Here is a 12,619-nt window from a genome sequence, read left to right as displayed (position 1 = left end):
ATGTGTGTGAATGTTAGGTCCTAGAGTAAGGTACACTGCTCTGTATGAATGGGTGTGAATGGGTGAATGACATGTAGTATGTAAAGCGCTTTGAGGGGTCTTAAAGACTGGATAAAGCGCTATATAAGTACAGTCCATTTACTTTCTGTCCAAGACTAAAGAAAATGTCACACTCACAAATTTTACAACAGCCATCTGCTGAAGTCTGAACTGTGCCCTGCAGAGAAATAAATTGACATTATTTGTTTTAACATATGGTCTCAGATACACAGACAATTCGGTGTCATCAGTTAAAATTGATAAATGATACTTACAGGTAGGCAGTTGCTCTGTTGAAATGGTGGGCACACAATATGGGAATTGAACGTCGTTAAAGTATCACCAACCTCAACACAGGTGTAATGCTGACACTTATTCTCAGGTGGTGACCAGGTATCTCCTGGCTGAGAAGAGAGAAGGATGTACACACAAACACGCACACGCGCACACACACACACACACACACACACACACACACGACGAAGCCGGATTACGGACAGATATAAAAAACAAGGTACTTTTTAAACATTATGATATGAGGTAGTAGCCAGAAGAGATGATCCAATATACCTTCAAGAGCTGTTTAGTTTCGTTTAGACTGACAACACAGTGGGTCTGCACACATTTTCCACAGCACTGATCTGAATCAGGTTCCAGATATTCATATCCCTAAGGGAAAGGGTGAATTTAAGTTGCAGAAGTACAGTCCAGTTCACTCTTACAGAAAACAAAGTGAGACAAACTACATGTATAAAATGTATTGTGTGTATTTGTAAAATAGGTGTAATTTCACTTACCATGCCACAGTCTGTTTTACATTTCTGCAATTCACATGTTATCTTGAGTAGTTTAGACTCTTGTTCCACCACATTGGTACAGAGACAATCCTGGCATGGTTCTACAGGAACTAAAGAGCCAGGCTAGCAAATAAAGAAGACATTTATTCATACTTGTGTTTTAGCCATACAGAACATGTTCAGCAGAAATTATAATGTCAGAAGTTATACAGTATATTAACAAATCATTATTTATATATAAATATACGTATATAGACAGTATGTACAATAATTACATATTTGCATTTCTTATTTACCTGGTATTCAGTGTTTTTGTGGACACATACTCTTTTTGGTTCTAGAAAAGAGTAAGACAAGTTAAATCGTATCACATTCATCTTTAGCTTTTATTTTACATTAAAACTATTACAAAATAATGATCTCACCACATATACGTTCTGTACAGCATTTTCCCTCAGGAACACTGACTTCTGGAATATATCCTACAGGACAGTTCATGTTTGTAGGTGGGCAAGTGTTGCTGTGACATTCTGTGGAGAAGATAAAACGGTGAAAGAAAATAGTTAATAGCCATGAATATACTTATCAATATGTATCATTTTCCAAACTCTGGAGGACAAACATGCATTGATGCTATATGACTTACCACAAACAAAGGCAGAACAGCAGGGGTCTGATGGATTAGTTGTGTTGACAAGGACAAACCCGGGACCCATGCAGCTTGTAACCGGTGCAGTTGGGCACTCTTTAGGCTTGCAAGAGACAGTCTTGGTGGACTCGCCACAGATGCAGCTTTGGCATTTGTACTCAAACTGCTCATTGAACTAGAAGAATGAAACAAAGTTATGAGTTAATTGTCTTTCGCAAGTAAATAACTTTGTTTGGGATTTCAAATTAAAATGAATACAAGACTCACCTCACGAGGATTTCCCTCAGGATCAAGACATCCTGTTGGAAAATGGTCACTTAATGATTAATACGATAGACTCTTCCCAACGAAAATATTTCAGAATATACAATACACTTACCGCACTTATCAACACATATGCCAGACTCCTTGTTAAATAGTTTCATTCCATCAGGACAAAAGCAGCCCTCAGTAGTGTAGTTCATTCTTGGTTCATTAGAACTGTAATATTAAATTAAGATAGAACATTTAGTTTGCTCTATTTCTTTTGGATCTCTAAAACATAGTACATTTAATACACTGTATGTTGCAACTGTGTTGTTCACAACCAAATAGCTATTGCTACCATCCATTATGATCTTCATCTCAGGAAATCTAATGTGCTGTAAAATTAACTTTTTGATTAAACTTACTTGTCTTCACAGGTTGGCTGTTCTGCAGGACCACATGGCTTGTAAACTTTGCTTGAAGGGCAGTCACTTTCTGTGAGTGAAAAAACATAATAAATACATAAATAAAAAGCATCAATAGCAGTGCATCGCAACACCCCTAGCAGTATAATAAAATGCACAACAGCCTGTTCAAATTGTGCTGGATGCAACACAATTAAGAAGGCGCTTCCTTCCTTGATTCCTCTGATCTCCGAATGTACAGTAAAAACAATGAGGAGTTGCCTACCACACAAAGTGGTGTGGTTTCTCCAGTACAGGCAAACCCCAGCCTGCGCACAGGCAGCAGCATAAGTCTGCAGACTTGTGCACTCCACTGCTGGGTTGGAAACATGACAGCTGTCAAAAACACAACCTTGGTAGAAATTGTCAGGAGAGACAACTGGATGGCACGCTTCAAAGACTCTGTGAAAGTAAAACAAACACCAAAACCTCACAATGGTGTTTTAAATACAGTATGTGAAATGTATGCTGATGAATGTGAACTTTCCAATTTAGATTGGAAAATGTGTACCTGCTCTTAAGAAGGTGACATATGGAGTCTGGCTTGCAGGGAGTTACAATTGGTGGAGGTCTAGGTTTATTGGTGGGTGGTACAGATGGTATTTGGCAGTCAGGTTGTTCAATGTGTTTTGCAGGCCAAAAGTCGGCCATCATTGCACAATCTTCGACCAGCTGACCTCCAGGCAACTTGCAGTCATCAGCCTGGTTGTTATTGCATGTGCCTGATGGTAGAGTGGCAAAACACTTAATATTACAGTTTGCAAACAAATAAATGATTGTTATGTGCACTGAAGAGAAGTATGTTCTTACCACAATGCCCCTGTGTGTTGCTGCCAAAGTTAATATATGGAAGGGTGACACTAAAGCCAGTTATTCCAAATGTAATGACCACTTTAAGTCGAGGGATTTCCAGAACCAAGTTGATGCCAGTATCCAGGATCTTAACACCTTGTTGGGCATAAGGTAGTTTCAGAAGTATCCCATTTTTATGCGCCTACAAGGAGAAAAAGGGAATCAACTATACAGTATCAAAATTAAAATTATCTATAAGTTGTGACTAAGCATTCATCAATGCCATTGCACCTATTTTACAGTCATCTACGTAAGTATTTCTGGTTGGCCTTTAAGAACAAAAAAACAAATATGCATTTATCTATATATATTGTTTTACCTCCAGCTGCGCTGCTCCAAGAAGGTTATGATTAATGAGTGTGAAAACTTCGGATTGGAATGATATAATTATTGATCGCGGACAAGAAACATCTTCAGTGGGATCACAATAGACATTGTCAATATAAATGTTCAACTTATGTTTTGGGGAAATCTCTTCCATCAAAACGTAAGTACAGTTTCCTTGATAACTGTAGAATAATCCATCAAATGTGATGTAATGAGGATCTCCCCAGCCTTCACATACACCTGAAAAGAAATACAGTTCAAAAGTTGAAATCATTTTAAACAGAAAAGAAACCAGTTATTATATTAATCATTTAACTACAGAATGGCTTACAGTCACAAACGTAAAGCTTGCAGCATTTGTATTCATCATCCACAAGAACAGGGTTTTTTCCGTTGGCACAAGTGATCATCTCAACGGGTGGACATTCATATGGAACGATTTCAATGGTGTTGTTCTCAATGCATTTAGCCATAGTGCAGTTACATAATAAGAACGTCTCATTTTGCTGATGGAAGGAGGAAAAATTATTGAAATCAGTATTGTGCAATAAATGCAAGTATAGATTTTAACGTGCAAGATACATTAAGATTCTTACTGCTACATCCCATTCAGGGCAGGTAGGTATAGAAGTCGTGGGTGTCGTTGTAGGCATGGTTGTGGTTGAGCAAAGTACAGTCTCCTTTTGAATCTCACAAATATCCGAACAAATCATTGTTTGACATGCATCGGATCCGATGTGTTCGATGACTGGTATGACCTCCCCTAAAATTGGGAATAAAGATAAGGATTGATTAAACTGTGGAAACGATTACAATAACCATTTGAGAACTCAAAGAAAGTATAGTTGTACTTTTTTCTTACCTGGCCTATAATGATTTCCATTCCATATACAGAAACATTCTGTAGTTGCAATAACTTTTTCAGTTGAAGGCATTGATGTTGATAAAGTGGGGCCAACTTCAGGTATTACCGGTGTTGTGGTTGGTGTTTCAGCTTTAGTCGTAGGTTCAGTTGGTGGGGCTGTAGATGCTGTGGTTGTAGTTGATGTTCCAGTTGTTGTAGTGGTAGGATTAGTTGGTATGGTTGGGGTTGGTGTTTCAGCTGTTGGTGGGGCTGTAGATGCTGTGGTTGTTGCAGGTGTTCCAGTTGTTGTAGTGGGTTCAGGGGGTGGGGTTGTAGATGCTGTGGTGGTGGTTGGTGTTGCAGTTGTTGTAGTGGGTTCAGGGGGTGGGGTTGTCAATTCTGTGGTTGTGGTTGGTGTTTCAGTTGTTGTAGTGGGTTCAGGAAGTGGGGTTGTAGATTCTGTGGTTGTGGTTGGTGTTTCAGTTGTTGTAGTGGGTTCAGGGGGTGGGGTTGTAGATTCTGTGGTTGGTGTTTCAGGTGTTGTAGTTGGTTCAGGTGGTGTAGATGCTGTGGTGGTGGTTGGTGTTGCAGTTGTTGTAGTGGGCTCAGGGGGTGGGGTTGTAGATTCTGTGGTTGTGGTTGGTGTTTCAGTTGTTGTAGTGGGTTCAGGGGTTGGGGTTGTAGATTCTGTGGTTGTGGTTGGTGTTTCAGGTGTTGTAGTGGGTTCAGGGGCTGGGGTTGTAGATTCTGTGGTTGGTGTTTCAGGTGTTGTAGCGGGTTCAGGGGGTGGGGTTGTCAATTCTGTGGTTGTGGTTGGTGTTGCAGTTGTTGTAGTGGGTTCAGGGGGTGGGGTTGTAGATTCTGTGGTTGGTGTTTGGTGTTGCAGTTGTTGTAGTGGGTTCAGGGGGTGGGGTTGTAGATTCTGTGGTTGGTGTTTCAGGTGTTGTAGTGGGTTCATTGGGTGGGGTTGTCGATGCTGTGGTTGTGGTTGGTGTTGCAGTTGTTGTAGTGGGTTCAGGGGTTGGGGTTGTAGATTCTGTGGTTGTGGTTGGTGTTGCAGTTGTTGTAGTGGGCTCAGGGGGTGGGGTTGTAGATTCTGTGGTTGGTGNACTTTGCCTCAGGGGCGACTGTGGCTGTGAGGGAGTGCGGTCGTCTTTCAACCAGAAGGTTGTGGGTTCGATCCCAGCCCATGCAGTCAACATGTCGATCATCGACATGTTGACTGCATGGGCTGGGATCGAACCCACAACCTTCTGGTTGAAAGACGACCGCACTCCCTCACAGCCACAGTCGCCCCTGAGGCAAAGTAGATGCCTTCAAAATGAAATGTTTGAATTAGAAGTTGTTCAATACTGCATACAATTATATATATTATATATATATATATAACAAACCTACAGCCCGACCCTTAAGGAAAATCTGAATGTTTGATCCCACAGCCACTATAGCATAAAACCATGCATTATTATATCACGGCTTTAATCTAGAGCCCTGACTTCAGAACTGAAATTGTAACTATATTTACACCATATGAAGCCATATCAAATACATTTATTAATTTTCTAGTTTTCTCCACAAAATGACCCTGGATTTTTGTTCTAAAAACTAAAATTCTTCAATGATGTTGTTTGTCATTGACTTAGCATTTATTATACGGATCTTAATAGCATGTTTCGACAGATACACATTTGATAAAACATACTGTAACGAGCATTATGTAAGTAAACTGTTATTTAAAGGGTTAACATTCTGAAAATAAATAAATAAATACTGATAATGATCAGGTACAGTATGACGTTTGAAAACATATTTCACTCTGTGGTCCTCTAAGGAAAATGGTTATAATTGTGTGTCTGTTTCTAAAAGGTTTGGAGAGGGAGAAGGGCTGCAAGACTGTTTCCACAAAGACATTTGTTATGCACAAGGGCTGTCAGTCATACAATGAGGTAGAAATACCATATTGTGAAGGAACGTGCAACACTTTCACCAAGTAAGGATGATATTACTAATATTTATCTTTCCTCTAAACAGTGACAAATCCATTAGGTTTTGGACTATTAAAAAAGTTTAGACATGGTTTATGTAGGTTTTAATCAACCTGTCTTTGCTATCTTTAGGTACTCTAAAGCAGCAGCAGCTATGCAGCATTCTTGCTCCTGCTGTAGGGAGACCCGCTCCAGCAATCGCAGCATTGACCTGCACTGCTTGAATGGAGATGTGGTTCCCTACACGTACATCCATGTGGAAGAGTGTGGCTGCGGACACACAGATTGCACCTCAGCGGCTGCACTACCTGCTCGCAGGAGGCGAAGCTCCACACTGGTGTGAAAGAAACGTCAGTCGTCACATTAATGGATATACTGTAAAAGTCTCTTTTCCCATACTGTCTTAACAATCATTGCATTTCTTTCAAAGCAATTGCCTTTGTAGAGAGAATATTTATCATTTAATCTAATAAAAGTATGCAACTCGATTTTTGTCTCATTGTTGTCTTGTTTGCGTCAAGTTTTTATTGATTACAAACAATTACCTACAGACCTAAGAATACTGACTGTATTTAGTTTTAGTTAATAACACATACAGATAATCTGAAGGAGCCTGTATCGACAGAGAACCTCTGAAAAAGAATTGAAGATATAGAGAGACCATTTTGCTGTCTAGTCCCCAGTTCACCATGAATGGTTAAAAGGTTCAGCTATGGTTTACTGTTTTGACAAGTTTCTGTTTGTTGTGCATCAGGGCAAGCGTTTCTGTTTGCTTTGTGTCAGAGTAAGGCTTTCTGTTTGCATGACAGAGTCTCTGTATGCATGGACAAATAAGAAAGCACTGTTACAACACGCAAGAACACTATCTACCTTGAGGGAATGTTTTGTTAACATGTTTTGTTCTACCATCTCTATCTGATATTGATGTAACGAACAAGTAAAAACGATTTGAACATTTCATTCTAAATGTCCATTCTTCTATTGAAGCAGGAAGGAGGGAACATTACAAAACTCTGCATTTTCAAAAGGGGGTAATAGAACATATGATTAAACGGCTCCAAAATGTTATTCAAATAATACAATTAATTTAACTTCAGAATTTAAACCTTTTAAATGCTGTTTTTTTTATCGGAGAAAAACCCAAACATTTAATTATTTTATGAACAGTAAATGCTAGCGGCGTTTTGGGATTTCCATCAACAGCATTGATTGAAGCCATGGCTCTACATTGAAAGCCTGATATAATATAATGCACAATATTTAGTGTAAGGGATGTCAGAAAATAAATGTTGCTTTCAATGGGAAAATCTTTGTAGTACTGTGTCTTTGTCATTTACACACTGTGCAAAAGAAATGCATTCAGCGTTTTGAGCTCCATCAACTGAGCTATTTTCTTTTTTGTGGGACTAAAAGTATATATCTTTTCATCAATAAAAAAAAGTTGTTTGTATTAAACATTTCTAGATCCATGGTAAATTAATAGGAATAGGGGTTTGAAAACAAAACACTTACTTATTTTATAACTTGTCATTACTTACCCACACATCTGTAAATGTGTGTAGTTTCAGTTTCTTCTTGTACAACTCAGAGATGGGCTACATCAGCTGTTAGAAAAGGTAGATACTATACTGTCGGTACTCATTTTAAAGGTCTCTAAATAGTTGCACAATGTTTGATCATTGTTGAAGGAAGTGAATGTTAACATGTACTTAACAGATTGGGAGGCACAACCCACTTCTTAAAATGCCATGGACAAGTGAGAAAAGTAAACTTAATTAGTCTAAGAGGTAACAGGACAACTATAGTATTATGTCAGTTGATACAATATAGTTCTTACTTATAGTTCTTACATAATAAGATTGGTAAATTTACCAAAGATCAAAATTCAACAAAAAACTATGCAGACTGAGAGTGACTGATTCACTACTATGACGGAGGCACATGAAGATGAAATGTTGTGATAAGCTCTTCATGGGTGTGATCTTACTGGTGAAAATGACCACAATGGCTGACACCCAAAATGTCTATTAGACCCCTCCTTAACTGCAAACACCCAATGAACTATATTACATGATATTCTTTCGAGTAGGATCAGTTGGTTCAGCCATCCCGGTCAGGAGCAAGATGAGGATCATGAGAGCAGCCGAGATGCTACTCGAATTGGTGATACCATGGCTCACTCTCTGCCTTTTACCACCTGCCGCCAGCACCGGTATGTAATCTCAACTCACACAGAGAGAGCAGCGTATATCAAATCTAACCTTAATGCCTTGTGCTTTATTTAAAGTAAAAAGGACCCTATCCTGGGAAGAATTGGGATTGGGGTAACAGCTGTTGGAGCATATTGTATAATTTAATAACAGCATATTATTACAAATCAGCATTAAACATCACCAGCTGATTACCTGCATTAATAAGTCTATCTTTATATATTTAGTGTTACTCTTTATCCTTTAGTTTAAAATGTTTGTTTATTCAATAGTCGATATGGTGTTAAAATATGTAAATGAGGGATTTTTTTATACTTAAAAAAAACTGCTGATGCAAATGAACAAAGAGTAGTGAAATTAACAACTAGATGTGTTTTTTTGGATGTTTTCTTTCTGTTATTCTGAAAAAATGTTGATTTTTTTAATGTGCATACTGTATAATACAAATATCAACAGCGTCTTTTTCTGACAATATTGATCATGTGTCTTTTTTTTCAGTCATAGTTCAGACCATGCACCAAATGCCAGTAGTTAAAGGTGATTTGTCTTTTTTGTTTGAAGATGAGAGATAACAAAACAAACATAATTTTCAGTTTCCACTAAAATGTTATTTGTCTCCATAAACTAGAATTGAGACCAGCTCACAATGAAAAGATCTGCAGTACATGGGGCAACTATCATTTCAAGACGTTCGATGGAGATTTCTTCCAGCTTCCCTCACCTTGCAACTACATCCTTGCGTCCCAGTGTAAGGGAACCTACGAAAATTTTAACATTCAGTTCCAACGGCAGGAGATCAATGGGGTCCCCATCATAAAGAGGGTCACCATGAGACTGGACGGGGCTGATGTGGAATTAGACAAGACCTCCATCAAAGTCAATAATGAACTGTGAGTCTGTTGTCAAAACTACTTTCCATTACCAGCTGATATACGGGTTGCAGTGACGATTGATGTCATCTAACTGATGATTTATTTTTGTCCCCCTTTAGTTTCACTTTACCATTCAGCCGGTATGGCATTACAGCCGAAAGGACTGTCTCCTATGTCAAAATCGAGGCAAAGTTGGGCGTGGTCATCATGTGGAATGAAGAAGACGCACTCTGGGTAAGTGCATTTATCATGTGCTTTCTATTGCACAAATTATAACTCATATTGCTTTTGAAATATATTTTGATAACTAAGGAAAAGAATCAAATGAAAGCATTCACTTTTTAGAATTGATTCAATAGACATAAAGAATGAATCCAAGTTATTTCTGAAAATGTGCATAATGATAAAATAAAATCATTTTAATCTGTTTTCTAGGTTGAGCTGGATGCTAAATTCAAGAACCAGACCTGTGGCCTGTGCGGTGACTACAACGGAGTCCAGGTTTATGATGAGTTCTTTAAAGAAGGTAAATACTAAATAGTAAAGCGCAAACCAATCTGCACAAAATCTTTACATTTGCTCATATAAAACCTCTTGTTCCGGCAGGGAAGACTGTAAGCCTTGATTATTTTGAGGAGACCTGGAAAGCCAATGGTCCTACCGAAGACTGTGAAAAAATCTCCCCTCAAGACAAACAGACCTGTGAAAATCAAGTATGTCAATTTGCTTAAAAGAATTCTCAAACAACTCAAATGACCTTTCACTTATATCATCTACTGTCTTTTTTAATTTACCTTTGTTTAAATATGCTGCATTTCTTCTTATTCTTCTTTTTCTTCTTCTTCTTCTTCTTTTTCCTGTTATTATTATTATTAATATTATTATTATTAAATGAAATGTAGGTACAATTTAAATACAACATATACTTTGACCTCCAGACCGACCTCTGCTCGAACTTGCTGTCAGGCCCTGCATTCCTCAGCTGTAATAACCTGATGGATAAGGACTCTTTCATCGGAGCGTGTGTGAAGGACATTTGCAGATGTAACAGCAGTACCACATGCTTGTGTTCGACCATATCAGAGTACTCCCGTCAGTGCGCTCATGCAGGCGGGAAACCACACAAATGGAAGACTGCACAAATGTGTGGTAAGAACAGCAATCAGAACATTTAGATGATTTGTTGTATGTCATTATTTCAAAATCACTGTTTCTAAATAACATTTTTTTGAATAGCAAAAACCTGCCCTTTTAACATGGAGTATCAAGAATGTGGTAGTCCTTGTACTGACACCTGCAGCAACCCCCAGAGAAGCGAAGTGTGTGAGGATCACTGCCTAGACGGATGCTTCTGTCCATCTGGTAAGTTTTCGTTTCCACAAACTTAGGGGGAAAAACTGAAATGTTAAAGGGTTTACTCATTTTACACAAGTGATCTTTTCATTATTTGTATATACCTTTTTTTGGCTCTTGACTTTTGCTAATTGTGTGCAGAATTAATAATTCATGCTGTTAAATTGTGCAAAGGTATAATCCGATTTAATGTCTGATGTTTGTGGTTAGTCAATTTTCAACTCTTGTCCCTAGTTTGGCTTTACATGTGCATTGCCATTAAAATAAATGGTGAAAGTTGTCAGGCCATGGACAAAGACATCTAAATTAGGTGGATTCAACGCAGTTTATGTTGATTCAGAAACATTTGTAAACTTGTATTGCTTTTTAATCGTTTTTAGTTCGTTTTTTTTACCATGAAATCTGCCTTTATTTGGGTTTAACTGAGTATACAGTTGTTGCATCAGAGAGTGTATTAAGAAAATATCCATTGTAAAAAACAAAAAAATGTGTTACAGATTAAATGAAATATTGTGTACAAATTCTAAATTGTGTTTGCAGTTTACTTCACAGACCTGACTAATGATGTCATTATGTTTTTCTTAAGGGACTGTCTTTGATGACATAACACAAAGTGGGTGTGTTGCTTTTGACAAATGCTCCTGCACACACGATGGCAAGTCATACAAACCAGGAGAATCATACTCAAGGGCATGTCAAAAATGGTAATGGTTGACTTGAATATCATTTTCAAAAAATGTGTATTCAAGCTGATTTATTTGATTTAGTGAACTCTGTTTGCAGCACCTGTACCCAGGGTCAGTGGAAATGTATGGATATGGACTGTCCAGGTATCTGCTCCATACTGGGGGGCTCCCACATCTCCACCTATGATGATAAAATGTATACTTTCCATGGAGACTGCTCTTATGTCCTCTCCAAGGTGAGGCATTCATATTTAAATATTATCATCCTTTAAAAAAGATCGCAATCTTTGTAAATAAGCAAACCAATTGTAACCATGTGCATTTGTATCTTCTTGACTTCAGGAAGCTAATGGGACTTTCAGTGTCCTTGGTGACCTTGCCAAATGTGAAATATCAAAAAAATCAACTTGCCTGGGAGCAGTCACCCTAAACCTCCCTCAAAACATGGTACAGTGTGTTATGGTTTTCTCTTAATAAAGAAAAACATATGTGTATGATCTTCTCCATTTCTTATCTGTTGAAAAAGTTTATATTTACCCAGAAGTTTTTGAAATATTGTATTTGTTTCCCACTGCAGAAGATTTTAGTGCAAGCTAACGGACATGTTATATATAACACAATGAGAACTCCGTTGCCTCTTTTCATGGGTGAGTTGTTATTTTCTAGTAAGTCATGTGCGGAAATAAATGAAATGTTGACTTTAATAAATGCATTATGACAACAAATTTAACAAAACTGTACTAGGTTACTTGAAAGCATTCATTTTAAGTTTAAATTGATCCAACTTAAAGGTCACGTATCATACTGTTTTTAGGCTATAGCATAGGTCTCAGATATATAAAAATATATAAATTATGAAGTGTTTTGAAGAGTTTTGAAATGTTTTGCTCAAAATACTAAACAGATCACCCATTCTAGCCTTGCGTCATATCCCTCTATTTCACTTCCTGTTGCTAAAGTGCTGATTCTTATGGAAGCCAGTTTGTGCCACAGGAAAAAAAAAAAAAAATCCTGTAAGTCATTATAATGACTTAGTTATCTCATTATATTGACTTACTATCTCATTATATTGACTTAGTTATCATTATATTGACTTACTATCTCATTATATTGACTTAGTTATCTCATTATATTGACTTACTATGGACTTACTGGATGGCCGAACTGACTCGAGGTAGGCCTAGGTGTCTAACGTAACTGTATTGCTATATTTTGTGTAGTGTTAGCTTACTGGGTTTAACTGACGTATTTATTAAATAACATTAAAAACTCCTGTTCAGCAATTTCTTTACAAT

General features: G+C 37.7%; 4 protein-coding genes across 4 annotated transcripts in view; 2 read left to right on the top strand and 2 right to left on the bottom strand.

Annotated features, from left to right (window-relative positions):
• muc5fl (mucin 5f-like) overlaps positions 1 to 4,130 on the bottom strand; it is a 4,279-nt gene extending 149 nt beyond the window's left edge. The window contains exons 1-16 of the mRNA XM_010794450.1: positions 3,971 to 4,130; positions 3,706 to 3,880; positions 3,367 to 3,614; positions 3,006 to 3,189; positions 2,707 to 2,917; positions 2,422 to 2,597; positions 2,157 to 2,226; positions 1,865 to 1,965; positions 1,753 to 1,784; positions 1,483 to 1,660; positions 1,262 to 1,366; positions 1,133 to 1,173; positions 837 to 959; positions 610 to 708; positions 315 to 443; positions 143 to 217 (exon numbers count right to left, since the gene is read on the bottom strand). Coding sequence (XP_010792752.1) covers positions 143 to 217; positions 315 to 443; positions 610 to 708; positions 837 to 959; positions 1,133 to 1,173; positions 1,262 to 1,366; positions 1,483 to 1,660; positions 1,753 to 1,784; positions 1,865 to 1,965; positions 2,157 to 2,226; positions 2,422 to 2,597; positions 2,707 to 2,917; positions 3,006 to 3,189; positions 3,367 to 3,614; positions 3,706 to 3,880; positions 3,971 to 4,087 — 2,064 coding nt within the window. The 5' untranslated portion in view covers positions 4,088 to 4,130. The remainder of the gene's footprint in view (positions 1 to 142; positions 218 to 314; positions 444 to 609; positions 709 to 836; positions 960 to 1,132; positions 1,174 to 1,261; positions 1,367 to 1,482; positions 1,661 to 1,752; positions 1,785 to 1,864; positions 1,966 to 2,156; positions 2,227 to 2,421; positions 2,598 to 2,706; positions 2,918 to 3,005; positions 3,190 to 3,366; positions 3,615 to 3,705; positions 3,881 to 3,970) is intronic.
• Positions 4,131 to 4,166: 36 nt separating this feature from the next.
• LOC104965496 (integumentary mucin A.1-like) lies at positions 4,167 to 5,320 on the bottom strand. The gene is made up of 2 exons (XM_010794449.1): positions 4,237 to 5,320; positions 4,167 to 4,171 (listed from the first exon to the last, which is right to left on the bottom strand). Exons 1-2 carry the CDS (start codon positions 5,174 to 5,176, stop codon positions 4,167 to 4,169), a joined length of 945 nt encoding a protein of 314 aa, XP_010792751.1. The 5' UTR covers positions 5,177 to 5,320.
• Positions 5,321 to 6,003: 683 nt separating this feature from the next.
• On the top strand, positions 6,004 to 6,673 carry LOC104965138 (mucin-5B-like). Its single transcript, XM_010794096.1, has 2 exons — positions 6,004 to 6,208; positions 6,336 to 6,673. The coding sequence occupies exons 1-2, from the start codon at positions 6,054 to 6,056 to the stop codon at positions 6,544 to 6,546; spliced, it is 366 nt and encodes a 121-aa protein (XP_010792398.1). The 5' UTR covers positions 6,004 to 6,053; the 3' UTR covers positions 6,547 to 6,673.
• A 1,642-nt stretch (positions 6,674 to 8,315) lies between these two features.
• LOC104965135 (mucin-5AC-like) overlaps positions 8,316 to 12,619 on the top strand; it is a 32,949-nt gene continuing 28,645 nt past the window's right edge. The window contains exons 1-12 of the mRNA XM_010794094.1: positions 8,316 to 8,415; positions 8,912 to 8,950; positions 9,042 to 9,303; positions 9,405 to 9,519; positions 9,721 to 9,811; positions 9,892 to 9,998; positions 10,224 to 10,434; positions 10,522 to 10,647; positions 11,225 to 11,342; positions 11,422 to 11,560; positions 11,667 to 11,771; positions 11,902 to 11,971. Coding sequence (XP_010792396.1) covers positions 8,328 to 8,415; positions 8,912 to 8,950; positions 9,042 to 9,303; positions 9,405 to 9,519; positions 9,721 to 9,811; positions 9,892 to 9,998; positions 10,224 to 10,434; positions 10,522 to 10,647; positions 11,225 to 11,342; positions 11,422 to 11,560; positions 11,667 to 11,771; positions 11,902 to 11,971 — 1,471 coding nt within the window. The 5' untranslated portion in view covers positions 8,316 to 8,327. The remainder of the gene's footprint in view (positions 8,416 to 8,911; positions 8,951 to 9,041; positions 9,304 to 9,404; positions 9,520 to 9,720; positions 9,812 to 9,891; positions 9,999 to 10,223; positions 10,435 to 10,521; positions 10,648 to 11,224; positions 11,343 to 11,421; positions 11,561 to 11,666; positions 11,772 to 11,901; positions 11,972 to 12,619) is intronic.

The sequence above is a fragment of the Notothenia coriiceps genome, unplaced genomic scaffold (assembly GCF_000735185.1).
Source record: "Notothenia coriiceps isolate Sejong01 unplaced genomic scaffold, NC01 NC01_scaffold00037244, whole genome shotgun sequence".
Taxonomy (NCBI): domain Eukaryota; kingdom Metazoa; phylum Chordata; class Actinopteri; order Perciformes; family Nototheniidae; genus Notothenia; species Notothenia coriiceps.
The sequence above is the reverse complement of the archived record's forward strand: the minus strand, read 5'-3'. Positions and strand labels throughout refer to the sequence as shown.

Excerpts from the sequence above, each read along its gene's own strand:
- LOC104965496 (XM_010794449.1), bottom strand. The coding sequence starts at position 5,176 with ATGAACCCACTACAACACCTGAAACACCAACCACAGAATCTACAACCC.
- LOC104965138 (XM_010794096.1), top strand. The coding sequence starts at position 6,054 with ATGGTTATAATTGTGTGTCTGTTTCTAAAAGGTTTGGAGAGGGAGAAG. Across the intron at positions 6,209-6,335 it reads ACGTGCAACACTTTCACCAA|GTACTCTAAAGCAGCAGCAG; the intron begins GTAAGGATGATA and ends TGCTATCTTTAG.